General features: G+C 42.6%; 1 protein-coding gene across 1 annotated transcript; it reads right to left on the reverse strand.

Annotated features, from left to right (window-relative positions):
• Nucleotides 1-1608: 1608 nt before the first annotated feature.
• LOC107383446 (kinesin-1 heavy chain) lies at nt 1609-19182 on the reverse strand. Its single transcript, XM_015956062.3, has 26 exons — nt 18850-19182; nt 13792-13879; nt 13646-13719; nt 13455-13559; nt 12369-12417; nt 12053-12108; nt 11878-11965; nt 11676-11800; nt 11487-11591; nt 9956-10101; nt 8228-8376; nt 7964-8151; nt 6955-7023; nt 6532-6738; nt 6055-6198; nt 5772-5963; nt 5544-5661; nt 4503-4558; nt 4296-4405; nt 4102-4203; nt 3968-4028; nt 3655-3726; nt 3439-3543; nt 3068-3284; nt 1934-2066; nt 1609-1841 (listed from the first exon to the last, which is right to left on the reverse strand). The coding sequence occupies exons 1-26, from the start codon at nt 18973-18975 to the stop codon at nt 1838-1840; spliced, it is 2889 nt and encodes a 962-aa protein (XP_015811548.1). The 5' UTR covers nt 18976-19182; the 3' UTR covers nt 1609-1837.
• Between the last annotated feature and the right edge of the window lie 6853 nt (nt 19183-26035).

Raw genomic sequence — 26035 nt, forward strand, 5'->3', positions numbered from 1 at the left:
TGGACTTTCTTGCTCTCAGATGACAGGATTTAACGTGACACCTTTTACAGGAATCCTATCCCTCTTTTGGAGCCGAATACTGCATCCTGTCAATAGAGGCTCCTTTAATCCGTCTTTCCAAAAGAGCTTTATCCTAAAACTCAGTCTTCTACAGAAGCTTTTTTTTTACTGTTTGTATTGAAGAAGGAAGAAAAGGTGTTTTGTGTTTCAACTTTTCAGAAAGAGTGATGAAAGAAGCCTTCAGTGAGATAACAGAGAGGAGGCGTGGCAGGATGAGTGCCCGCCAACAGTGTATCTTACAGATTATTGCACTTTTACAGGATGTTAGAGTTTTCATGCTGGGGTTACAGTCACAATAAGCTTTCTCGTCACCAAACTGGGGCTTCACAGGGTGAAAAACAAAAGATGTGTTGGGAAATAAGAAGAAAAATGGTAAAACAAAACAAATCCTATAGCCCCCGACTAGATTTAGTTAAATAAACCCTTCTTCCACGCCACGGCAGAAGATTAGCGTGCAATTTTAGACCCTGCTATCCCTGACTGGCTGGTCAGCAGCGAGGGTCTGATCCAACCCCACTCGTCAGACAAAAAAACGACACCATCGATAGTACAATCAGAGAGCACACGAAACCCAGCGTAATGCCGGTCCTAGAGCTAAGAAAACAAAAACAACGATGCAGGAGGGAGAATAAAGAAGAAACGAGGCACCCTGGAACAGAATTCAACAGAATTCCTGACACAAATGGGGCGGCGGGGGTTTGAAACTCAAAGGTCCTGGATATGTGAGACGAGAGATGGGGGACCCAGCTGGGAGAGGACCGTCTCAGTCTGTGTGCTCCAATGTGCAGTGAGATATAAATAGCATCTATTAACACAGCATTGTTCACCACTTAAAACAGTACAAGTAGCAACTTAGCCTCCTCAGCTAAAAGGTGGAAGTTTGGTTGTGTTAACCGGATCGTTCTCCTCTTTCCCTTCAACATTCCTTCCCACCAAGCCACTCAGAACAAGTTTAACTTAAAGATAAAAACAACCAACCTCCACAGGTATCTCATTAAATACATCTACAGCACGCAGTCCGGGCTTCTGCAATCCTTCTTTTCAGCCACGCCCTGCTGCTTTTCTGCAGCGGCGCCACGTTCACATCTGTACAACGAGTCTGGACACAACAGTCGTGCTCAACGCCTTCTACAGAAGTCACAACTTTATAGTTTGGGTTTCTTTTCTAGTTTTTTTTTTAAGAAGCATGTAAAATCTACCCAGAGAAAAGTGTGGTTAAGAACCGATAATAAGAGTTATAATAATGAAATGTACAGAAGTTAGAGCGATGTCCTGTCTCTTCTCTGTTTTTTGGTCTTTTTGTTGTGTTCTTGTACATTTTTTTCGGGTTCTTGCTACCGTTACATTCATCTTGGCACAGCGCAGAACTATTCGCACAAAGACGACGGATGACGACGGACTGTGCAAAACAGACACGAAACCGAAGCCGCACATTCGAATGGCGCAGCTTCGCTGGCAGAGGTTGCGCTCAGGACTGCGTTTGGTTCCACGAGGCTTATTCTGCATTTTGTAAATTAAAATGAGCTCTTTTCTGTTTTCATCCCGTAAGAGAACGATAACTGGTGTGGAGAAGCTGGGGAGGGGAAGGGGCTGGGGGCCGGAGCTGTACAGGCCGGGGTCATTTATTATACATTTATATTTATAATCAGAAACTCCTTCATGTCTCCAGAGCTGCAAGCAGGAGCCTGTTGCTGTAATGGAATGACGGGTCGTTTAGGTGGGTGGGTGCGTGGTTGGCTTCTTCTTCTGTGGTGTCATTCTTCTGCTCGGCTGCTGCTCAGCTGGGAATCACAGAAACAACAAAGGAATGAGGATTCTGTCAAAAAAAACCTTTTCTGGGTCCGATTCAGTCCCACGTTTCTGTTCTGCTCACTTCTTGTCAGGCTTGCTGCCCCCTCCCCTGATAGACACCGTCTGGCTGTTCTGGTAGAAGCCCCCCCCACTGCGATTGATGTTTGGGTGGGTGGGCGACGCCACAGGCTGCTGTCCAGGCCGGATGGGTTTGGCTGTTGGAGACAAAATGGAACATTGTTCATTTTCTGCTGCAGCTCAGTGAGGAACGGGCTGAGAGGTGGGGTAGGAGACATTTTCAGCCATATTGCTCTAAGCGCTCTTCACATATGGATGGCAACAAACAAATAAACGTTTTGTGCAAAACTACTTTTTTTTTCCAACTGGGAAACGTAAAACCCTGGAGAATCTCATTCAATAAATGTGAATGACCCGTTCTTAAAGTGAGGGTCAATGCCTGGGTGGAGACGTATTTAATCCACACTTCCTGTTAGGAAAACGCTTCCGAAAGAGGTGTCGCCTGGCGGACCGAGAGAGCGGCACTGAGGCAGTGGTAGAACAAACCACTCTCAACCCCCCCGCGTGTGCTGTCGGAGTTTCTCTATCTAAAAACGAGTCGTTAACGAGCGCGTGCATACGCACACACTCACACAAGACTTACCGCTCAGGACAAAAGCAGACACAGAATCTGCAGCATTCCGGAGGATTTCCTGTTCACCACGATCATTAGATGAAAAGGGGAGGAGGGCATATTTTTTCAAGGAGGTGAGTGGCTCCGAGAGCCAGCGTGTCATATCGGCAGGTGAGTTGCTGAGCTAGGTGGAGGTGTGGCTGCCTCACCTGGAGACCAGTGCGGTGCAGCCACGTAGTACTTTGCTGACAACATCACGTTTTTTAGCTTAGCCATCAGCCACAGCTGGTGCTACATAAAGGTGGAGCAGAGTTTTAACCTGAAGATGGAGATAGAATTATGGTTTTGGGCTGAAATATTAAATTTAGAGTAAGTTGCAGTAAACTGCCACAATAATGATTACATGTGTGTACAGCACGCATGTGTGTACAGACACTCATCTATACACGTTATCAGCAAAAAAAGTTAATTTAGGCGTTACTTGCTCTTTAATGACTGGATCCTGATCCATCCATCCATCCAACTGATAAAACGAGTATTATGTCCTCTAAGGGACAGAAATGGTCCTGGACGTGTCCCACTCACCGATCTGAGCCGAGTGGCCCCTCCTGGCCATGTTCTTGGCTCTGACGGCCTCCTTGATGCGATCCACCTCCTGCTGGTAGCGCTTGCGGTCGCGGGCGGCGTTCTCCTTGGCTTCCTTCAGTGCAGATTCCAAGGCCTTGACCCGCTCAGCCGTAGCACGAAGACGCTTTTCCAGTTTCGGAAGTTCACAGCGAAGGTCTGCATTATCACGAACCAGCTGTGGAAATGGGAGCGTCGTGTTGAAAAAGACTTACCGGTACTCATGAGGAACGAGAGTCACGTGAAGGCAGGAGTAAACAGCATAAATAAAACAGCATGGAAAAGAGGCGCCAGGAGGAAACCGTAACCATGACAACCGATTTGACTCCCACCTGTTTGTGAACCTTGGTGAGCTGTTCAAGATTGTTCTCAAGAAAGGAGATCTTCTGTTTCTGCGCGGCGCTGCCTCCAGTGTCGTCCGAGTCCATCTCTGCACTCTGCACCAAAGAAAACACAAGCAGGACTTAATAACACACATTATTACAGCTTATTCTTTAATATTAGTGACGAGTCAGCAGATTATGCTTCTATGTAATCAAATAGCTCACCTTTTTAACTCTGGTGGCCAGGTCCTGAACAAAGAGTTTCCTCAGATTGTGCAGAGTCTGCAGCTCTTTGGCCTGAAATGCAAAACAAACCAGTGTTTTTTAAATAACAGCTTAGATCACGTTTAAAGTGGCAAAGTCATAGAAGGAAATGTTTTGTTGCCATAGAAACGGGCTCTGTTCACCGGAAATAACTCAGCATGTGTTCATTTAGTTTACTGATCTATTTATCACAGATAAGTCACACATCCACCAGGTGTTAGGACACTTCCACCTCTAAGTGACTTTAGAGCTAAATCCGTTTGGGCGAACTCACCACCGTCTCCTCCAGACCCTTCAGGTCCTGTCGGGCCTGCTCCCTTCTGTCCTGCATCACCCTGAAAAACAAACACGTTTAGCTCCTCTCATGAGGGAACCAGAGGTGCGACCACGCGTGCGTCTGAAACCTACGTTAGCTCGTGCAGTTTGCGGCTCTTCTCCTGGTCAGTGGACTTGAGTTTCTCGTGCTCCACCTTGAGTCTCTCGTGCTCCAGCATGATCTTCTGGTTCAAACTGGGGGAACCAAAACACAGGGATAAATGATCAGGATCGAAACAGTTTCAGAGCAGAGCTTCAGCGCCAACAGTAGCAGCAGATGATCTTACTCCTGCAGATCGGTGATGAGTTTCTCCTTGTTGTCCAGCTCGTCTCTCAGGCTGCTGATCTGTTTCTGGTGGGCTTCCCGATGGGAGTGGATCTGCTTCTCCACTGCTTCCTGAAGGGTTAGGGACAACATCCAGTGTTATTACTTCCTTCTGTGTTACTAGACTGGATGCATAAGGGTTGTTTGTGTTTGTTTAATGAAGACAAACCTTGACTTCGTTGGCCGTCTGGATCTCATTCTCTTTCTCCATAGCATGAACTTTTTCTGTCAACACAAACATGGAGTCACCTGTTAGATGATGGACACAAAAACAAAACTTTTCCGTATGGAAAAGCTTGTTTTTTGGAACTCCAGTGAAACCAGAGGCTCTTAAGCCTGGGGCACCCAGAAGACAGATGTGCTGCGCCACAGTTTTGGGAAATCAAATGGTCACACAGGAAGCGCTGCGCTTCTAGGAAAGTTGTGCGATAGTCACCACACGGACTTGAGAACAGGAAGCAGATAGTGGCTCTTGATTATGTGTGATCAGACTTGGGTAAGTACACTATTCATTAGAAAATTTTAAGATCAATAGTACTTTAAAGTGCAAGTCACCCCCTACCAGAGTATTACTCCACTCCCACTTCATGTTTGAAAAACGCAACAAATGCTGTTGCCTGGCAGACCGAGAGGGCGGAGCCGCTAACAAATACATACACAGGCTCACAAAGCATTGTGACATCATAATGTACCAACTAACATCATTGTGTACCTCTTAGCCAATAGCGGTGGCAGATTTAAATTCAAATGTAGTGCAGTTTTTACCAGACAGCGGCGTAGCATTGACAGTTTTAGGCAGAATATTTAAATTTGAGCTAAGATGCGTTAAAAGTATCAAATTATTGACTACACGTGTCTATAGCATGACTAGACACTCATTTATATAGTTTATCAGCAAAAAATTTGTTGATTTGGGGGTGACTTGCTCTTTAAAGTTATCAATACTGCAGTTGGGTTTGTGCCGTAAAGCCGTTCAGCGTCGTAATGTCTGTTGTAAAGTACTCCACAACGCTGTAAACAGCCACGCTGCTTGACATAGCACTGGCGCTTATCTTCAGCACCTCAGCGCGGACCTGCATTTCTAGGACGTGGCGTTGCGCTCCCAGTTTTGCCACTCTCAGTAACTATAACGGCTTCTATTTAAAATGACGTGGGCGTGAGACGGCGTGGCGCATTGGTCTTCTGTGAGCCCCAGGCTGTAGTGGCGTACCCTGAGCGCTAAGTTTTACTAGCTCCTCATTCAGAGAGTCCACATTCTCCTCCAGCTGCCTCTTCTTCTGCTCCACATTCTGAAGATACTCGGTCAGGGACTTGATTTTAGCCTCGTGCTGTGGAAAAATGGAAGAATCACTTCTCAGCATTTGAACACTGACATCTCAGCATTTGAACACTGACAGGAGAAATCTAAACGGTGCATGACTCAGCTGGTTTTATTAACCTGAGAGATGCGCAGCTGGCAGGCGGCCAGCTCTTTCTCGTTTTCGTCCATCTTCTTGTTGCTGTCTGACTGGATGCTCTCCAGCTGCTTGCAGCGTTTCACCATCGTTTTCACCTCTGACTTCAACTTGCTGATGTAGAGACGAGCCACCGTGAACTCCTCGTCTATCAGGCCACTGCCGCCCTCGTGCTGCTACAAAAGCAACACACACGAGAGTGATGTCAACGCTGGGCAGGACGGGGAAACCAGGGCAGGCGAGAACCTGTAGAAACCCTCCTGGTACCTTAATATCGTTGCTGCCCACAGCGATACCGATCTCGGCCAAGTCTTTCAGCAGTGATGACATCATCTCAGTCACCCTCTTCTTCTGGTGGTTGGACATTTCCTTCAGCTTCTGGAGCTCTGAGTCCAGGGAAGACAAGATGGACTGCAACGAAAAAGAGACACAAGTTTGTTATTGGCTCCTCCCCAACAGCAACAAAACATAATCCTCACACCCATCTGGTGTTTGACCTGATAAATCTGGCGAAATTTCAAAATAAAAGTCTGTTTTATGCTGTACTTTTTAGCTACATGAAATCAACTTTTTTGATGTCGAGTTGGAAAAAGCACAAAACAAAAAAAGATGAATCCACATGCGGAGATAAAAAGCTTCATGTTACGGTTTTATCAGCAGAGAGAAGATGTGCTGGATCACCATTAAAATGATCATCGAACACAAATCTTACTAATCAAAAACCAGAAATCCGCCCCAACGCACCGATTTTTGGCTAAGCTCCTCGCTGATGCTCTCAAACTCCTTGGTCTTATCCTCCACCTCCTGGCTTTTCTGGTCGTAGTTAACGGCCAGCTCCTCCAGGGCCTGCAGCACCTCCTTCACTTCTTCCTTCGATGCCTCGTTTTCAGCCTGAAGGCGATTCAGCTCAGCCTGGAGGTTCTCGTGATCTCGTCGGGAGGACGCTAGGAGCTAAATGAGCGGGCAGGAATGAAGAAGATCATTAGATGTTTGTTTAAATTCAAATATGAACGACCCAACTTTGTCCTCCTGATCTCAGTTATTAAGCAACCTGCAGCTATAACCCAGCTGGTCAGTGAGCTCAGTTTAAAGCTCCGACAGCTTCTTAACGTTGGCCAACATCTGTGAAACTTCACCGTGTTCACCGTCTGCACCCCCAGTACTCACCTCCTCCTGATCCAGCATCTGCTGCTTCAGCTTCTCCACCAGCTGGCTCTGCTGGTTGATTTCATCGTCCTAGAGTTCGTAAGACCAGACACAACAAAAGCATTTATTAAAGCAGGAATATTGGTTTGAGAAGCTGCTAAAAATAAGGTTTGTTAGAAGAGGAAATTACGTTGCTCCACGTTCATTAAAGAAATAATAGGAAGGAAACAATCCATTTACTCAGGAGCTTGAGGAGGTTAAAGGATTTGTGTACTGTTGCACACAGGCATCAATTAGACTCCGGTGTTTGAGGCTCCTCAGACTTTATAGTCGATGCTGAACTTCAGATAAATGCTGACTTTTAAAGATGTGGTTGACTGAAAAACATTTTTAATGATTATTTCTGAATATAATCAGTCACTCAGAGTGTTTCATGCAGGCTGAAGATGAAAACGGTCTCCTACACCTATCTCCTGCATTAGCTTCTGATAGAAAAGACAGTGAAATGTTAGGATTTGAAAATCCTCACACTGTGATGTCACACTGAATTTGCATTCATGGCTTTGCCCATCGTGGCTTGCAGTTGCACACAGGATGGCTTTTTTTAATTTTTTGCAGCAAAAAGAGAGCAGAGAGTGTATTTGTGATGGTGACTTGCTACATGGCTGAATGAGTTCTGTTAGCCAATCAGAAGCGAGGTGTGTGCAAATCATTGATAATAATTCTGCATCTCAGAACAGGGGCATCATAGCTTTTTTTATGACACACGAGGCATCGACTTCCACTAGAAAACGCTACAAATGTACTGAATAAATGACTAAAACACACCTTTAAAGATAATTTAAGAGCTCAACAATCAAAACGGTAGTGAAGTAAAAGAAGCAGCAAAGCAAAACACCAACAATGGATGCATTTGATGATTTTAACATTCGTCACAAGCCAGAACTCGTTCCACTTCCTTTGTTTCCCCAGCAGAGCAGAGCAGTAAAGCGTAGCTCACACACATTTATCCTAACCCGCTCTCACTCACCTTATCATCCAGCTGTTTGTAAAGCTTCCCCAGCTCCGCCTCACACTTGTCCTTCTCCACGTCCGTGAGGCGAACCCCAGGAACGTTAGGCGTGGACGCCGGCTTGTCGTTGAGAATGTTGTCCAGAGCCAACACCTCAGCGTTGGCCTTCTCCTTGTCAAACTGCTCCTCCACCGGCACACTCTCACCTGAGGCGAGAAGGCACACGGTCAGTAGGTAGAAACAACTCAGGCGGAACCGGGTCTACGGCCGGTTCTGCCTCACCGTTCCTCCAGCGGTTGAGCTCGTTCTCCAGCCAGGTGACGGTGTTCCTCAGAGTCTTGTTCTTCTCCTTCTCCCTCTCATACTTCTGCTTCCACTGCTCTGCTGTCAGCTCGATGTTCACCGTCACTGTGTTCTTGATGGTCTTTGCTCTGGAAGTGGGAAACAGAAATCATCCAAGTGGAATAAATCCAAGGAGATATTTTGGTAAATCACAAGTTAAGAAATGTTCAAAATCTTCTTAAGTGTATATTTAGTAGGGCTGCACAATATATCGAAAAATGATTGTCATCGGGATAACAGGACGTGTGATAGGCCCATCGCAAAGCACGTCAAAAACAGCGATAAATGTTTGGTTCAACATTTCCATCTGTGTCATACATCAACTTTTTGTAAACCAGCTCAGTTTTTTACGAGGAAGTATTATTTGACCAATCAAATGTAGTCCATCTGATATGCGGCCAATCAGATGGGTCCGTTCACGTAATACGCCCGCCCCCTACGTAGACCCTTAGGATGGAAAGCAACACCCGAACATTAGCGGTGCCGTTCCCTTGTTCGTCATGCTGGCTCAGATTAATGAACGCACTCTGTGCTGAGGTTTCTGGATTCAGCGCTGCTTTCAAACGTGAACGTGAGTCCGCTTGGTGTCGTTAAGCAGCTGATAATAACCGGGCTGACTCCGACACGTGCCGGTGAACCAACCCACCGTTAGCCCCAGGCTCCGGTTAGCTTCCAGCTAAAAGGCTACAGCACTCTCCTCCCAGTCCCACCCTGCTAAAGAGGGCCTGGAAAAGTTCCCCCACACATCAAAGTGATTTTTCATTTATGAGCTTTTATAACCTTCTTAATCAGGATAGTTAGTTTATGTGCAGCAGCAAATCGTCAGTCAGAAGCTCTGCTAGCCAGTTATCTTAAGAGGGGCTAGTTCAATTTGTTAGCTTGTTATCAGAATCATAGTTGCAGTTTCATCATCTGAGCTGCTTTTTAAGATCTAGGTAAACTTGTTCAATTTGGGGTTAAAAACAAACGTTTTCACATATTTTCCATGTAGTTTTTTGCCAGTTCCTCTTCTGAAAGGTAGACAATTGTTTTTCTCTTTCCCTCAAAAAATCTTAATATTCTCCTAGTTTGGCCCAGCACAGATCACTTCCCAATTGCAGCAACAGCCTTATATCATAACCACATAAGTGGAGAAAATGTTCAGTAGCAATGAGAGAATGTGCTGTTGCATTTAAGTGATGTTAACTATTATTTAACATTTAAACTTATGTTCAGATTTTATTTATTTATTCAAAAAACCCTGGTAAGGGATGTTTTTCTGTATTTGGAGCATCAGAAAAAGTTTTATGGTGGAGGTGATGTTTTAAAGTCACTGAGAAACTGCATGCATGCAGTTTGTTGTTTTGCTGCTAATACAGTAGCAGGTGCAGCTGCATATTTTTGCAATAAAAATGCTATGTTGTAATGGAATTCATGCATTAGTTTTTGTTTGCTTTGAACCCAGAGCAGACGACATCAACACTGCATACTTTAGTATTTGTTCATTTATCGTGAGTAATATTGATATCGCAATATTAAGCACTGTTATCGAATATCGCAGGTTTTCCTAATATCGTGCAGCCCTAATAGTTAGTGAAATATTTCTTCTATGACTAAAACAACAAACAAAACGTGTTTTTACTCTATATTCAGTCACCTTTGTGTGACTAAAGCCCCGTTTCTACGAACCTTTGGCCGAACATCAGGGTGGATTTGGTTTCAGCCTCATTATAAGAGGAAGGAGAGCAGCAGATGACAATGGTTGTTCGACAGTTACCACCCAGCGAGTCCTGCAGGATCCGGGTCATCTTGCTGTCTCGGTAGGGGATGTAGGCCTGCAAACATTAAACACTGAAGAATTACTATTAAAATGAGGAAGATTTATTTTACCAAAGTTCAAAAGAATGAACCAAACGCTCCTGCTGTCCCAAACCTGTTCCAGTCCTCACAAGTTCAGTAAAAGTATCCTTCAGGTAAATAATAACCGCCACAGGATTATTACTGCTACGGCTAAGCCGCAGCCAGATGCTTTTATTCTTCACCAACTATTACGCTCTGATAGGAATGAGGCATCTTTGGACAATAGCTAATTTGTTTTACCGCACCATAAATACAGCAGCAGCTGTCCGCCGCACGTTGTTTGCAGAGCAAATGAGCCGAAGAACAAACCAACATTTGATCAAAGTGAAAAGGGTGAAATTAGAAGGAAAAGCTGGAGAGACGTAGCTCCAAGGGAAGTTTTTATCAAGTTATTTCTGAAAAACAAAAGACCCGTAGATCTCTATGATGTCATCGCTAAGAAACCAGGAGAACATCATGCAGAAACAAGCTGGGTAAGCAGCTGGTAAATAGACGATTCTTATCCTGCTGCATCAATGAGTGCGTTTACATGCAGCCAGTAACCCTTTTAAAACCCGAATATTCACAATAACCCGGTTCCGCACGGCCATGTAAACACCGCCAAAACCCGGATATGCTCATAACCGGGTTTTTAAAAACCCGGTTACTACACCTGGGGTAACCCTTTTCTAACCCGAATGTTTGGTCGTGTAAACGCATATCGGGATATCCCCGTCAAAGTGTGTGTTCTGCGCATGCTCTGTTCGCAAGGAATCTTGGTCTTTTGAGTAGCGAGACGTCTTGTATGCGTCAGAACACCGGAAGTAAACAACAAGTTGGGAGCAACATGGTGAGTCGCGGCACAGCACCACACTTTTGGAGTGACGAGGAAACCTCTGTCTTCATCAGTCTGCTGGTGGGTCAATACCAGCTCTAAAGCGCAAACAAACGCGGTCGCTATCTCTTCCGAACTGGGAAACGTTGTTTTCACGGATACCGGAACAAGAACCGGAAATTACGCATATTGCGTCTTGACGTAGTCGATACGTCCTGACGCTACCCCAACACCCGCATTTAAATCAGGTTATGCAAGTTGGGGTAACTATCTATTTATGCTTGTAAACGGGTTATTCTGATTAACTCAGAAACCCGAATACCGACCTTAACCCGATCATAACCCGGATATTGGCTGCATGTAAACGTAGTCACTGGTCGTTTCAACATTCTACATCTAAAAAGGTGAAAGAATCCCACCCCAGGCTGGAAGAATGAGCTGAATATCTACAGATTTAGGCTCATTAGGTCATGCAGTAATAACTAAAGCCACATCAAAAAAGCCACTAAACACTAATAGGTGCCTCTATAGAGCTGAGCTACTGACCGATCCTTCAGCCAACGCTGAGATGACGTTCCCCAGAGACGACAGGGACTTGTTGATATTCTTGGCTTCATCCAGCACGGCTCCTTCTGCGCCGGTTTTACTGACCTGCAGGTCACAGAAATAAAAATAAATCCAGATCAGAATCTGCACGGTTTACTAAAGTAAAGCCATCGTATTTGAGATTCTGACCTTCTCACTGCCAGCGAGATCCACCAGGTAAAGTTTTCCGCTCAGCTTCTGCTCCGTCTGAGTGTTCTCCTGTTTCACGTTGATCAGGAAAATGCTGTGACTCCTGGAGCTGTGCTCGTTCATGTCTGAAGGGGAGCAGACAGTCAAGCTCTGCAGCTGAACTACCGGTGGGGTTTCTGTGAAGCTCAGGTTAGGATCTTACTTGTGACCGCTACGTGTCTGTTAGATTTGCCTTCATCGATCGTGTCCATGACTTCCTCTGGGCTGCAGACAAATCTTTCAGTGCAGCCCTTTAAAAAACAAAAGAAGAGCAGAAAAAAAGCTTTATTTAGTACCTTAACATGTTTTCTGACAAGTGACAGGAGAGCAGGTCCCACCTTGACATAGGGCACTCTGTTTTTGTCTTCATGCACCGATAAATTGGTCTTTGACACTGAGAAAATAATACAGGTTAGGGTTAACTAAATCTATTGTTTAATGCATAAAACCTTCCACTCAGTGGGTAAAAAAAATGAATTACAACTAGAAAGTTTTAGCATTGTACTAATGAAGTTCTAAAAGGATGAAATCTATGATTAAAGCAACAAAACCTTCAAATATAACAAGAAAAAAAAAAGTATTTTTCCTCCAGCCCACAGGCTGACCTGTTATCATAGTTTGATAGAATTGAGAGGATGCAGCTGAGACACTTACCATCCAAAAGATCTCGGATTTTGTCTAAGTAGATTTCAAAATAAGAAACCTGCAACAGAGAAAAAAAGCCTGATTATTTGTCCATCCAACAGAGTTCAACTATGACTTCGTGGCTGTTTGCGCTGCAGATAGAATGAGTAATTTATAAAATGAGATGCAATAAAGTCCAATTTAATCTCCATTAAAGTGTTTGTTATTTTGATCATAAGCTGCAGACAAAAGCAGAACTAAAAGGTTAGACAGGAATCAGCGGGGTGCATGTTGTGTAACTGGCATCTTCATCACCTTTTCAGCAAATGTAAAAAAATAAATAAATGTATATTTATATCAAAATAACATTTTCAACTTCAATTTAACAGCTGAGTGAAGTTAAATTTACAACATTGTCCATAAAAGGTTTGATCTGCTTCTCATCCACTGGTGTGACCACAACAGCTGTTTCACACCAGACTCATAACGTCACTTGTGCGTTTTCCCCACGACCTCAAGGCGGCGTCCCTTTCCATCATGAGTGTCAGAAGCAAATGCATTTCATACATCTGGTCCCACGTGACCATGACATCACTGGAGAAGTGTGATTTAACCTGATCCCCGCGATAAAAAGCAAAGAGAAAGACGGCAGCATGTATCCAAAAGGTCTGTGGTTTCATTTTGTTTTTGCCTCCACCAGGGAGGTTATGGTGTACTTTATTTATTTATTTATCTCTACATGGCTTTTATTTTGAAGTCTGCAGGATGTTTTACACTTCTGTGTCTGACTTCCTGTCTGGTCTGATCTGAGCGTGTTCTGGAAGTGTAGCGTGTAAAAAATCAACCTGAAGCGCAAATTTAGCAGAGCGCCCAGGACAACGCTTCCGAGCCGCTGTGCACCCGGTGGAAACGCGCCCTTCGTCTATAATGGAGCTAATTTGTATGTTTGTTCTGGGAGATCCGCTAAAGTCCTCTGCTCCGAGGAAGTCGTTAGACCAAACTTGTCAGCTAATAGGTAAATACGCTGCGTATAATAGCAGCTATTAGCTGTACTTTGCACTCCGCTTACACAGCCGGTAGAAAACTGAGGTAAAACTGAACAAACCCTCTACCTACTTTGATGTGAAACTCCAGGTTTTCATCCATGGCATAGATGTAGTTGAAGATGTCTTGCACTATCCTGGGGATGATGCCCATTGAATCTGTGTCATGGAGATTTCCCTGCAAACAGAGACCAGTGGAACAATTCACAAAGAGGATTTTACATCAAACACTCCAAAGAGAAGTCGTCTCTCAGTGGCTCTCACCTCCATGGTGTGTGTTTTACCAGAAGACGTCTGTCCGTAAGCAAAAATCGTTCCATTGTATCCTTCAAGAACATCTGTGTGATGGAGGGCAGTTAGTGGAGAAATCCTTCAAAACCGAAAACCAGAATTAAAAACAGAAGCCTCACCTTTTACAATCTTCTGGGCACAGGCGTTGTAGACTTGTTCTTGTGTTGTACTCGACTGAAACACTCTGTCAAACATGTACGGTTTCCCCTGGAACAAACAGGAGAGGAGGGGGCTACTTTTTACTGTAAAATACACTAACTTCACTAAAAATAGTTCAGTGAACAGATCTGATGGAGCTACTTCCTTCAGCCAAACAACACGAATGATGGGTGCTTCCTGCACGGTTTACACTTTTAAATTTGAGTTTTTCCAATTTTCCCACCGTTCTTGGACTATTTTCCATGTCTACAGACAAACATCATTTGTAGGAAATGCAGTTTTAAACTTTTCAAGCTCTAATATTATTTAAACATTCTGTAAACAAAGATTGATGGAAACAATGCTTCTGAAAAATAATCAGAAATGTAGTCTTCAGCAAAACATTAATCTGAAATTCTGTGTGATAATTCAAAATAAAGGAAAACTAGGAAATCCTCTCTGACTGAAGTTGTCACCAATACAATGAATGATTTGCACTAAATGTAGTATTATTTTAAGCTAAGACAATTTTTAGGTGTTAACATGAATATTTCTTTTTTATTTTCACAGAGCTGCAAGTCAGTGTTTTTGTGGTGTTTTGTTTTTCATAGAATCAAAGTGGAAATCACTGCACGCTATAGAAATTCTGCTTTTGGTGGAAAAAAGTTAACTTTGAAACACAGTTTTTTATGCTATATATATTTCCTTTTCCCATATTTATCCACGCAGAAAGACTCTGAAAACAACAGAGCCGGCCAGGCATCAAGTCCACAACAATGATCTAATTATGTAACTCGAAGGTAAATTCAGAAACAAGATTAACAGCCTGAACCAAAAACAGAAATGGACCACAACTCTACAAAACCTCACTGACAGATTTCAAAATCACATTTTAAGACACAGTTGCTCCAATTTAATGATAACATGAGGTGACACGTAACAGGTCAGTCATGACTGAGTGAAGCGCTGACACACGAGCATCCCAACAGGACACATTTCTCTGTTTTTCTACATAACTCCATCTCTTTATAGCTCCTTAAATGAACTCAATTGGATCCTGAGCTTTTAGTATCAATTTAAGAGCCAATCCACTTCAGTCGAGTCCGACACAGCTGACTGTGGTTTCCCTCGGATCTGTCAAAACTTCCAAGTTCCAAGCCAGAAAGCGATCAATAGCTGCAGTTAAGAAGGAAGGTGCGGGGCAATAAACCTAATGTTACAAGCAAATCTGAGGTTCATCTGAGGTGACGTGCTGCATTTGGAGGTTTGCAGTCTCAGTTGACTCATCTCGGGTGGGGCTCTAGCTGTGTGTATGAACATGGAACGTGAACAAGGAACGCCGCCCCCTCCAGTGCAGATATCCAAGGTTGCAAAACAAACATACCCTGATGAAAGCAGAACACTTTCTGTACGGAGTGGGGTTAACATCTGTGCAGGCATAGAGGCAGCTGGGGACACTATGAAGGCACCACTAATTAGTGCTCACCCGCTCAGGGACGATAATACACAAAAAACACATTTGTCACATTCTGACCTTAAATTCTTCATTGTGGCTTTCCACAAGTGAGATTTCTTCAAACCGCAGCTTCAAAGCTCACAAGCCCTCCTGACAAACAGTCACACCTGAAGACCGTGTGTGTGGATCAGCAGCATCATCAGATATCGGTTATTCACTCCACACAGCAACATCCTACCAATTAACCTTGGCCAGAAGGAGAACACCGAGCCAGTACCCTGACTGCCAGAGGCTGTGAGAAAACAATAGCAGGTCTGAAGTCCTCACTGTTTGCTGCCACAGGCCCCATTACTTAACTCCGTTCTAATTGGACTACTGTCTAAAACTGCAATTACAGTGGTATTGTTCCTCCGTGTTCTGTCTCACACACACACACACACACACACACACACACACACACACACACACACACACACACACACACACACACACACACACACACACACACACACACACACACACACACACACACACACACACACACACACACACACACACACACACACACACACACACGTTATTTTACTGGATGAACAGGTCATTTACAGGGGAAGTAAGACAGTCAAGGTTATTCAGAATATTCATATAATTCTGAAGCAGGACATATAACTGGTTCTGATTTATGTTCCATAATCTATCAGCTTAGAGGAAAGATCGTCACTACTGACCTGACCACACCGAAATGGATGAAAAGGTAGGTACATTTGAGGAAGAGGTGATTTTTTCCAGCACAACACCTTCAAAGGCGGCAGACTGGAACATCATGCTAACGCTTTAGAGACTGATGTCCTTCATACCGGGGACATTTTATGACTTGTTTAATCTTTCAGAGCCTTATATATTTAATAGATTAAAATGAACGTGTTATTTTAGAGCAAAATATGGATGACCTTACAACTGGAACATTATTCATAGTCAGTCTTCCATCGACTGTGGCACAAATGGGAATATGAGCCTGCACTGAGCCCCGAAACTAAATTATTAAAGATCATAGTATTGATAATAACTGATAATCCCCACTGGTATCAGCTTCACTTTTGATGAATGGAAAATGTCTTTCCTTTGGAAGCAGAGTTTTTTTTATTCACCCTTGGATCTGTACTGTGCTCACTTGGAGTTATTCTTAAAAATAATGGAAGGAAACACAAACATGACAATAAAACAAGGCCCAATAACCTGATATTTAGCATACAACTGACGGAGAAGCAGCAGCAGCATGAATTATTCAGCTCCACACCCACACTTCACCGGCAAAGTCAAACAAAGCTTGTTAGAACAACACAGACACCAGTTCCTCCATCACGTCGATCTGCCTTTTCTGGCATTAAAAATAAAGATTTTTAAATGAACTGCAACTGAGGAAAAGAGTAGTACTCAAATATAAAGTTAGGTATAAATAATAGCTGTAGTAAAGCTGAGCATCAACACAACAACTCTATAAACCGAAGCTTCAGGATGGCTGGTGACACGTTTAACGGCTGAGTGATGATGCCGAGGCTTCAGTCCCAGTTTAACATCCCCACCCTGGATTCTATCAAAACACATAAATAGTACAATGAGAGTAGGTCACTATAGCTGAGAGCATCAGCAAAACAAAGTACATAGTCATAATAATTACCCTCCCCACCCCGAGAGATTGTCCAGTGCCCGAGTCGTCTTCTCTGATTGGTTAACAGCTGGTAACCAGGAGAGCAAACAAGGGGATTACCCATGAGGCCGAGGGTAAGGCTGCTGCTACCTACAGGCTTCTCAAAGCAGAGGCAACATTAGGGCCTACTTGCTGATGACTCGCTACTCTTGGTGTCTCTCATAATGTCCGCTGGTATTTTGGCAACATGACTGGCACTCTGAACCAGGCAACCACGCCTTAGCGGCACAGAAAGTATGCCTGCTGTTAGGGAAGCTACTGAAAAGTCACCAAACCTAAAATCAGCCCCTCTGGCACGAAATATATTAACAGCTCTGTTATAATCAGCAGGAAGGCATGTTTCTATGGCCCTGTAAAGTTTCCCAAAGCTGTATTTGCACGAGTAAGCATATTAAAAAGATGCCAAAGTCCGAATTGTCAATGTTCGTTTGTGGCTTTGTTGAACTAATATTTAACTATGGATCTATATAATATGCCACTGGCTTTAGTTTCTAAAACCCAACCTATGTTGTTTATGTTAGATGAGGCGACTATTTTTTTTCTTTACTGTTCTTGGTCTAGGATGACAAAGTATCATGTTCACATTATTTCTAACAGACCTAGGGGCTAATGTTTTGTTCTAACAGTAAAATGCCAGTAACTAGACACGACAAGGCCTTTCCATCTGTTCTTCAGGTGGAAATTGTGCCAAAGCCTTTTAATGCTTATCAAGCTCTAGTCTGTATCACCAGGGAGCTAATTACACTGTTGACAGCAAACTTTTAAACTCTTCCAAAATGAACAAACTCGTCCAGTAAATGGGTTACACACAACTTTAAATGTATTGTTTTTATAGCAAAGGATAAAAATGATCTTTAATGCCTGCCAGGTTTTCCTTGATGCAAGCCTATTTATTTTAACACAACATCCCATGTGCCCAACCAGCTTCAGCCCAGTTTGGAGTGGTTCGTTCAGTTGGTCAGTTAGCCAGAAAGCCAAGACAGATGTTGTGCCCAAAAAGCGCCCCTTCCGTGAAATGTAACCCTGTCGCAGGAAAGAACTTATCTTCATTAATGAATTGAGCTAAAATCCAATGTATATAAATTATCTACATGATCTTTGTACCTTTACTAAAACATGTTCTTAAAATTAGTTTTACTTTGGTACATATGTGCAACAACATGCTTCCTAATGGCAAGGATGAAAATAAAACATCCATTGTTATCTCTGACCACAACACTTTGCTCTTGAGGGTAGTAAAGAGTTAAAATCTTAATTTACTCATTAATTAAATAAACTCTTGGAATCCCGCCCTAACAGTAGTCCATTTTTCAGTCCAACACCGACTAATCTATAATGAACCTGCTGGCCTAGCCTGTTAGCCAAATCAGAGCTTGCTCCAAGCTAACTCAAACCGAACAATAACAGACAGCTTTACAGCAACAGATGTGCACCAACTTAATTACTGATGCCATAATTATAGTGCTGCGAGTTGTGAGCAGGATTGGCAAACTGACCGTGTCGATATTTTAACCCGTAGCAGTTTGGGTGTTTGTGGCATTGTTGAATGACAGCTCGCTAGTCATGACTGGGCAACTGCGAATAGTGACAGTTTATGGCAGCGGCAAGTGGAATTACTTCCTAAAACGAGAAAGTAATTCAAATCATCACTGTCCACAAGTTGAAAACAGTCAAGCGGGATGCGCCGTTTCCTATCACTAGAAGTCGGCAGCAGATGAGGGCCAGTGGAACGGCGCAGCGGTCAGCCCAGCTAGTGTTAGCTAACAAGCTAAGGTGCTAACGGCTATGGCTACAAGACAATCAAAAATGGCGTACTGTTACAAAGATATTAGTGAAATATAGGCGGCTACAGCTATTCAGTTTTAAACAACTCACCCCAATAACGATAGTATCCTCCCCCTGAAACTTGGGAATGTATTTGTCGCCTCTGGTCACCTCGGAGCTATTGAGGGGCCTGAAACGGCACATCACTTTGATGGTGCACTCCGCCGGGTCGGCCATCTTCCACGGCTACCGAATGGAAATTCACCGATAAAAATTAAAGTAGGTCTTGGATCCCAGGGGCGGCCGTTGGCGGCGATTTGGGAGGCCAAGCCCCTCTGTCCGAATCACAGGTGATGGATTAAGAGCAGGGGCACTGAACAAAAAAATCCTTGTTTTGCTCTCAGCCACTTCCCCCTCCGGTTAGGAAGCCATGATACCGGTGGATGAGCGGCGGCGGTGACGGGTCTGCCTCACCCCTCCTGTTGCTGTGGATGTGGATCACACTGACGTCACCCCGCAGGGCGCTCCCCCAACACAAAGCAAGTGTCCCAAACCATTCATAAACTAGACAAATGTGTTCTTTTTTGAGTGCAGCATTTATTCTTTTGTTGTGTTACTCCAACCTATCAGACTCTGTTGCATCACAAGTAACCCACCAAGGAGAGAGCTGTGTACGCTGGATGTGACTTGCGTGTTTTCATCAAGAGATTTCAAATGATCAATCAATGAAAATAATAAATGATGCAGATTGAGAGCTAGCCAAAGATGTTAGCACATATTCATATTCACCTACAAGAACACTCCTACCAATAAAAATGCATAATCTTATACTTTCAGGTCACCATGACATTTATTATGAGCAGAAATCTTATACAACTTTGATTTAAGCTTTCAACAAAACTAGACGGTATTGTGAAACAGAACAAAAGAATTAGAGTTATAAAATCTGTGCACAGGAGATTTCCACAGGTTTTGGAGCACTTTTAAATCTAATACAGATAGCTTAATGAAACAAAAAAAGTTATTTTTAATGTATACACTTTGCTCATTATTAGTAAAATAAAACTTGTCTGAAATGTTGGAGAAACAAACGTGGATTTAATATGTCACCCTGTGTGGGAAAGACATTTGCTCTAGGGGAAATATTAGAAACACTTGGTGCTATTGTTACGCCTGATGTACAGTAACTGTGGTCTGTGAATCAGCTGTTTTCATGCTTGAATGCTGTTGAAGCTGCAGCTGTGAGACGTCCTACTACACCTAAAAAAAAAGCACCATGTCTGACCTCATTCAACAGATGCCATAATGGAGCAAACCACTAGAGGCTGAGCACATTTTCTGACCACTCCCAGAAACACCAAAGGAAATCCTTTTTCTGTTAGTGCTTAGCTAATCCAAATACCAGTTCTGCCCACTTGTCTGAAAGGGTGCGGCGCTGCTGTGTGAGCTAGTCTAAACATTACAGAGCGGCAAGTCCCCGCAGACCAGACTGTCTGCTGTCCTCATCTGTTGATCTAAAACAGCAGAATAAAAGGAAAAGTGTGTGTGAGTTCTAATTTAAAGTACAAACAAAAAGAATATCAGCAGGTTTGATCACAACACAGGGTCGTTTATTTGAGCCTCTTCCATCTGTGTACGTTAGGACTCATCAGCATCCAGCTACAGTAAGCCTCTTAGCTGACAGCTGTGTGTTGCTTATTACAGACATTTTGTACTGTTGACTGATTTCGATCACAAGTGCATTAGGCTGTAGGCATCGGTAAGTCTGTGTTTAAACAAATGTAAAAATTATTTAAGCTTTTTGATCTCATCTGTTGTATTATATTTATGCAATATTTTGCATCAAATAATCACGATCAAAACTCAAATTAAGCACAGTTATGATGTGTTTCTTCATTCTGAAGGTGGCTTTTGATTAAGACAAACACTTCCTCTTAGCTCTTTTTAGATCGTCACTGAAATATTTGTGATTTGTCTGTTGGATTGACTTTAAAACATATTTTATGTGATGCCTGCTACAAGATTTTAGTGTTAATGTCCTCATCATTTTTTCACGAGTTTGGTTTTTATTTAGTTTCATTATTTCTTTGTTCTTTTTACTGAGCAGAGGAGGAAACAAGTGTGAATGTTTCAATAAAATGTTACTATTACTGTTATTATGCAACATTTTATGGTTTACCTTAAATTACCTTATATTTTGACCCCAGATTATTTCAGATTCATGGACTCACCCATCTTGACTCGTGACGAGGAAGGCTGTTGTTCGTTTAGCATCGATTTGACAAATGCAACCATGGAAAAGCAAAGAACGTCTCGGTTAGTAGAAGCTAACTGTTAGCATTAGCAACTCCACCATGTGGCAGGGGCAGAACTCAGTGGCCTAGTGGTAGAACGTCCACCCTGGGACTGGGAGATCAGAGTTCAAATCCCAGTATGGGTCATGCCAAAGACTTTAACAATGGACCCAATGCCTCCCTGCTTGACACTCAGCTTTAAGGGGTTGAATTGGGGAGCTAAATCACCACTGCTGAAGTTTACTGCTCCCCACAGGGATGAGTCAAATGCAGACATTAATTTCAACTGTGTATAATGATGACTATGAGATTTTATTTGTGGAGATAAAACATCAGTGTTGCAAATTAAACAGTGATTTTTGTTTTAATCTGTCAACTGAGCGGCTGGATATTGATTAGTTTACTTAAAATATTTGCCAGAGTCTTTTAATTTATTATAAATTTTTTATTCATTTGTTATACATTATGTTTAAGATTTACATTTATGCAACAAATTGTTTAAAAAAATTCTTTTCATACTTACTGTTGCTGGCTCTTGTTCTCCAATTGAGTAATGTCACTTGATCAAGCCTTTCATACATTCCAAACTATGAAATAGGTAAAAGTCTGTATGATGTGTGCTGCTATTGTATCAGATTGATATCGGTATCAGTCAATATATAAGGCTGCAATATCGGTATCGTATCGGAAGTGAAAAAGTTGTATCGGGACATCCCTACTTTTATCATCCCACAGAGCTGCAGCCTCCGTTCGCACAAACTTCTTGTACAAATGAACATTTGGTACTCGAGGAAGCCAAATCAGGTGTAAGCGTGCACTACTCCTGCATGTGTATCAACTCAGAAGTTGTTGTTGATGTCAGAGATTTGTGTGGGTTTAGCCTGTTTCTTTCTTTTATTGAAAACAAGATATTAAAATATTACAAACAGTAAACGTAACATAGTTTAAGCTGAATTTAATTCCCTGTTTTAGTTTCTGAGTCAGAAAGGAAAATTCTCCACATTTATCACTAGGACCAAATTGGTGTGCCACCCCAAATTTGCTTTTGGCCCCGTATGGCCACCTTTATCAAAAATTTGGGGGGGCGCCTCTGGTAAGTAGTAATTCAAAAGATTACAGCACACTGGTGCTGTAGTTGTAAATAGAAGCTGCACTCAGTAAGTAGAAGAAGAAGGAAGAAGAAAATATCATAGTAAAACATTCACTTCACTTCCTGTCCTCCAGGAAAATGCACTAGCAATGATGTCACGTGAAACCCACTGTCTGGCGAGTCAGAGAAACTAAATGTTTTTTATATATAATATTATATTTATTGCATTTTTATGTTATAATACAAGACATACACCACAAATGGAACCAGACAAGAAAACAAGCCAAAAACAAAACAAAAAAAGGGTATTGCCAGACAGAAATTAAATGTGTGTAACCACCACCAAGTCCCCCCCCCCCCCCCCCCCCCGTACCGAGTCAACAGTAATGCAATCATCCAGACTGTACAATGATTTGGTATTGCGCCAAAATGGGTCCCCAAACTCTCTCATATCTGTGGTGCTTGTCCAGCTTGTAAATGCAAATACGTTCCAGCTGGATAATTAATATCATTTCCCTGAGCCAGTGTTCAAAGCTTGGAGGTGTGGTGGATTTCCAAGACAGTAGTATAAGTTTCTTAGCAACCACCAAACCCAGCTGCAGAGCCGTCTGCATGTCCGGTGCCAATGTCAGACTGTCCATGAAGCATCCCAGTATTGCAAGGTTGTGGTCTGGTTGAATGTCTCTGGAATAACAGTCAGAAAAACACCTGAAAATTGCAGTCCAGAAACCATACAGTTGAGGGGAAAACCAGAAAAGATGGGCCAAGGATCCCTCAGCAGAGCTGCATCTGTCACACAGGGGAGACACCGCAGGGAAGATTCTGTTCAGCTTGATCTTTGAGTAGTGCAATCTATGAATCACCTTATACTGTATCAATCGATAGCGAGTATTCATAGAGCAGGAGTGAATCCGAGACAAAGCCTCTTCCCACAGCTCTGCAGATATGTCCGAGTGTAACTCCTTTGCCCATGCTTTGCGCTGGCGGTCCGAGGGTACGTAAGGGGTGAAGCAGTCAACAAATTTGAAAATCAAATTTTTAGAGCTTGGGGCCATACACAAATTATCATAGAATGAATGGGAATTTGGAATGGTCTCAAAATGGTCAAACATTTCCCTCACATAATCTCTGATCTGAAGGTATCTGAAAAAGTGTGAACTAGGAAGGTCGAATTTAGCACTCAGTTGTGCAAATGAGGTGAAATTGCCATCAATATATACTGTAGGTTAGCTAGAGTTTTAATACTCTTTCTCTTCCAAACAGCAAAAGTGCCATCTATAGCTGCCCGGGCTTGAAAGAAGGATTTTTACATTTAGGAACATATATGGATTCTTTGGGAAAACGATTGGACACTTTAATTTGTTTTAGTATGCGCAGCGTATTCGCCAAGACAAATGAGTTCTGAGCTGGTACACCTGATTTAAAGCTCGAAAACAACATGCATGGAGTGAAGTGTTACTGTTATTAGGACTTTCAAACTGCAACCAGGAGGGGGTGCCGTGATCAGCCTCATCAGAAATACTATGTTTCCAGTAAGTGAGAGCTCTACAGTTAGCAGCCCAGTAATAATGCTTAAAATTTGGAAGACCAAGACCACCTTCCATTGTTGATTTATGTACATGAGCTTTAGATATTCTGCGTGCTTTAAATCCCGACACGAAATGCAATCTAATCTAATCTAATTTTCTGAAAAAGGAAGCACTAAGATAGCTGGGTAAATTCTGTAATAGATATAAAAACCTGGGCAGGCTCACCATTTTTATTGCATTGATCATGGTTAGAGGTAATATCCTCCACGTCTCGATGTGGATTTTTAATCTTTCAATTAACTCTGCATAACAGGCAACATAAAGTTCACATATGAGTCAGAAACAGAAGGCAGTATAGCATTTATGGACATGAAAATAACCAGGCAGACCGACAGGACCCTAAACATAAACACATACAGGAAACCAACACACACAGACCAATATCTATTATGGACATCAGAACACCCCACCATACACAAAATGTCCGTAATCAGAACATCATATCACCGAGCAAACATGATAACAGAAGAAAGAGACCGTAAACAAGAGGACAAACACATTCAACACGCTTTAAAGACCTGCGGATACCCGACATGGGCAATAAACAAAGGAAAACAACAAACAACAACAGAAAGAAAAGAACAACCAAAGCAAAGAACTAGAAACACAGAAAGACAAAAACCAAAACCAGTGATAACCTTACCATACATCAAAGGCATAACAGAAAAAGTAAGAGCAACAATGAAAAAACATAAACACACCAACAAAACCATACACAACAGTTAGAAACAGACTAGTGCACCCAAAAGACAAGATACCAGCTGGACTTAAATGTGGAGTCGTTTATCAAATCCCATGCAAACTCCGCAATAAAACATACATAGGAGAAACCGGACGCCAACTCAACACATGAACAATAGAACATAGAAAGGAAGACACACAAGAGCAGCAAAAGAAGAAGCAGAAAGCACAATAAAGAAGTCAGCCGTAACAGATCACTGCACAAGAGAGAACCATGTAATGGACAACACAAGGATCATAAACACCGAACAACAGAAATACAAAAGATGGATAAAGGAAGCCATAGAGATAAGGAGATGTGGATGTGGGACTATGAACAGGGACGATGGAGTTTACTCATTGGATCGTGCATGGGATTGCATCATCGGAGAGGGGAGAGCAGGCAGCAGAGGGCGGCAACGTCCTCTGCTGCCTGCGGATAAAGGAGTAGGAAGTGTTGGAACTTGTTTATTTGCACCAATTAAATATTTTTACTTTGACCCTAGTGCTCCAGCCTTCTTCTTCCACATCATAGTCAAGTCAAGTCAACTTTATTTATATAGCACTTTACAACAGCATAAGAGCTGACCAAAGAGCTTAACAAGCCAAAATGAACAAAGTTTCCTATAATGCTAAAAATAAGATAAAAGTTAATCAAAAAGTAAAAAACATGACAAAAAACAATCAAACTGAATTAAAAGCAACTGAGAACAGATGAGTCTTTAAAAGTGATTTAATACCCGACAGTGAGGAAACCATCCTAATCTGGATTGGGAGTGCATTCCACAACCTTGGGGCTGCTACTGAGAATGCTCTATCACCCCTGAGCTTTCTCTTTGTTCTCGGCACCTCCAGGAGAAACTGCTGCTGTTATGTTTGGTGAAATGAAAAACTGAAGTTCGAGACAATTTTCTTGATGTTGTTGGAGAGAAAAACAAGAAACTTTTATCAGTATTGTCAGGAAATAATATTCTACTGTTTTAGTTTGGAGTAAATTTATGTCCTACCTGTGTTCCAGGTGTTGTCACAGCTGGTCCAGGGGAGATGGGCACTGAAGGAGAACACCAGGTAGAACATAGCCCAGACTTGGACCAGAACATAGCAGAAGTCATAAAGTTTCATCACGAAAAATCCATATCCGATTCCTGAAATGAAGATGGAAGAAATCCCTTTTGCTGACCTTTTCTATGTGAACTTTTAATGTTGTTGTTCAGAAATGCATAATCTCACCTTGTGCCAGTGGGCAGATCTTCCTCCAGCAGGTGATGAATCCTCCCTGAGTGTACTGACCCATTGAAGTCTCCAAAAGGAACAGAGGTATCCCAAACACCACCGCAAACACAGTGTATGGGACCAAAAAGGCGCCTATGGATACAAAATACACGAAATTAAAGTAAATACCTTTTACATTTTATAGAATAAACATTCAGTCTATATCAAATCACGGCAAGAGTCATCTCAAGGCACTTCCAAAAGTAAACATTCCAATGCAGCTTAGTTTATTAGGCCAATCAGTAAAAAGTTTCCTAAATAAGGAACCCAGCAGGTTGCATCAAGTCACTGACTAGTGTCAGAGTCTTTACAGCAATCCTCATACTAAGCAA

The sequence above is a fragment of the Nothobranchius furzeri genome, chromosome 11 (genome assembly GCF_043380555.1).
Source record: "Nothobranchius furzeri strain GRZ-AD chromosome 11, NfurGRZ-RIMD1, whole genome shotgun sequence".
In the NCBI taxonomy this organism is placed as follows: domain Eukaryota; kingdom Metazoa; phylum Chordata; class Actinopteri; order Cyprinodontiformes; family Nothobranchiidae; genus Nothobranchius; species Nothobranchius furzeri.

What these genes read in the sequence shown, in the direction of transcription:
- LOC107383446 (XM_015956062.3), bottom strand. Translation starts at nt 18,975, where the DNA reads ATGGCCGACCCGGCGGAGTGCACCATCAAAGTGATGTGCCGTTTCAGG. An exon ending in GCTCAACCGCTGGAGGAACG is followed by an intron (nt 8,152 to 8,227) that starts GTGAGGCAGAAC and finishes TTCTCGCCTCAG; the next exon opens with GTGAGAGTGTGCCGGTGGAG. An exon ending in ACAAACAGCTGGATGATAAG is followed by an intron (nt 7,024 to 7,963) that starts GTGAGTGAGAGC and finishes TACGAACTCTAG; the next exon opens with GACGATGAAATCAACCAGCA.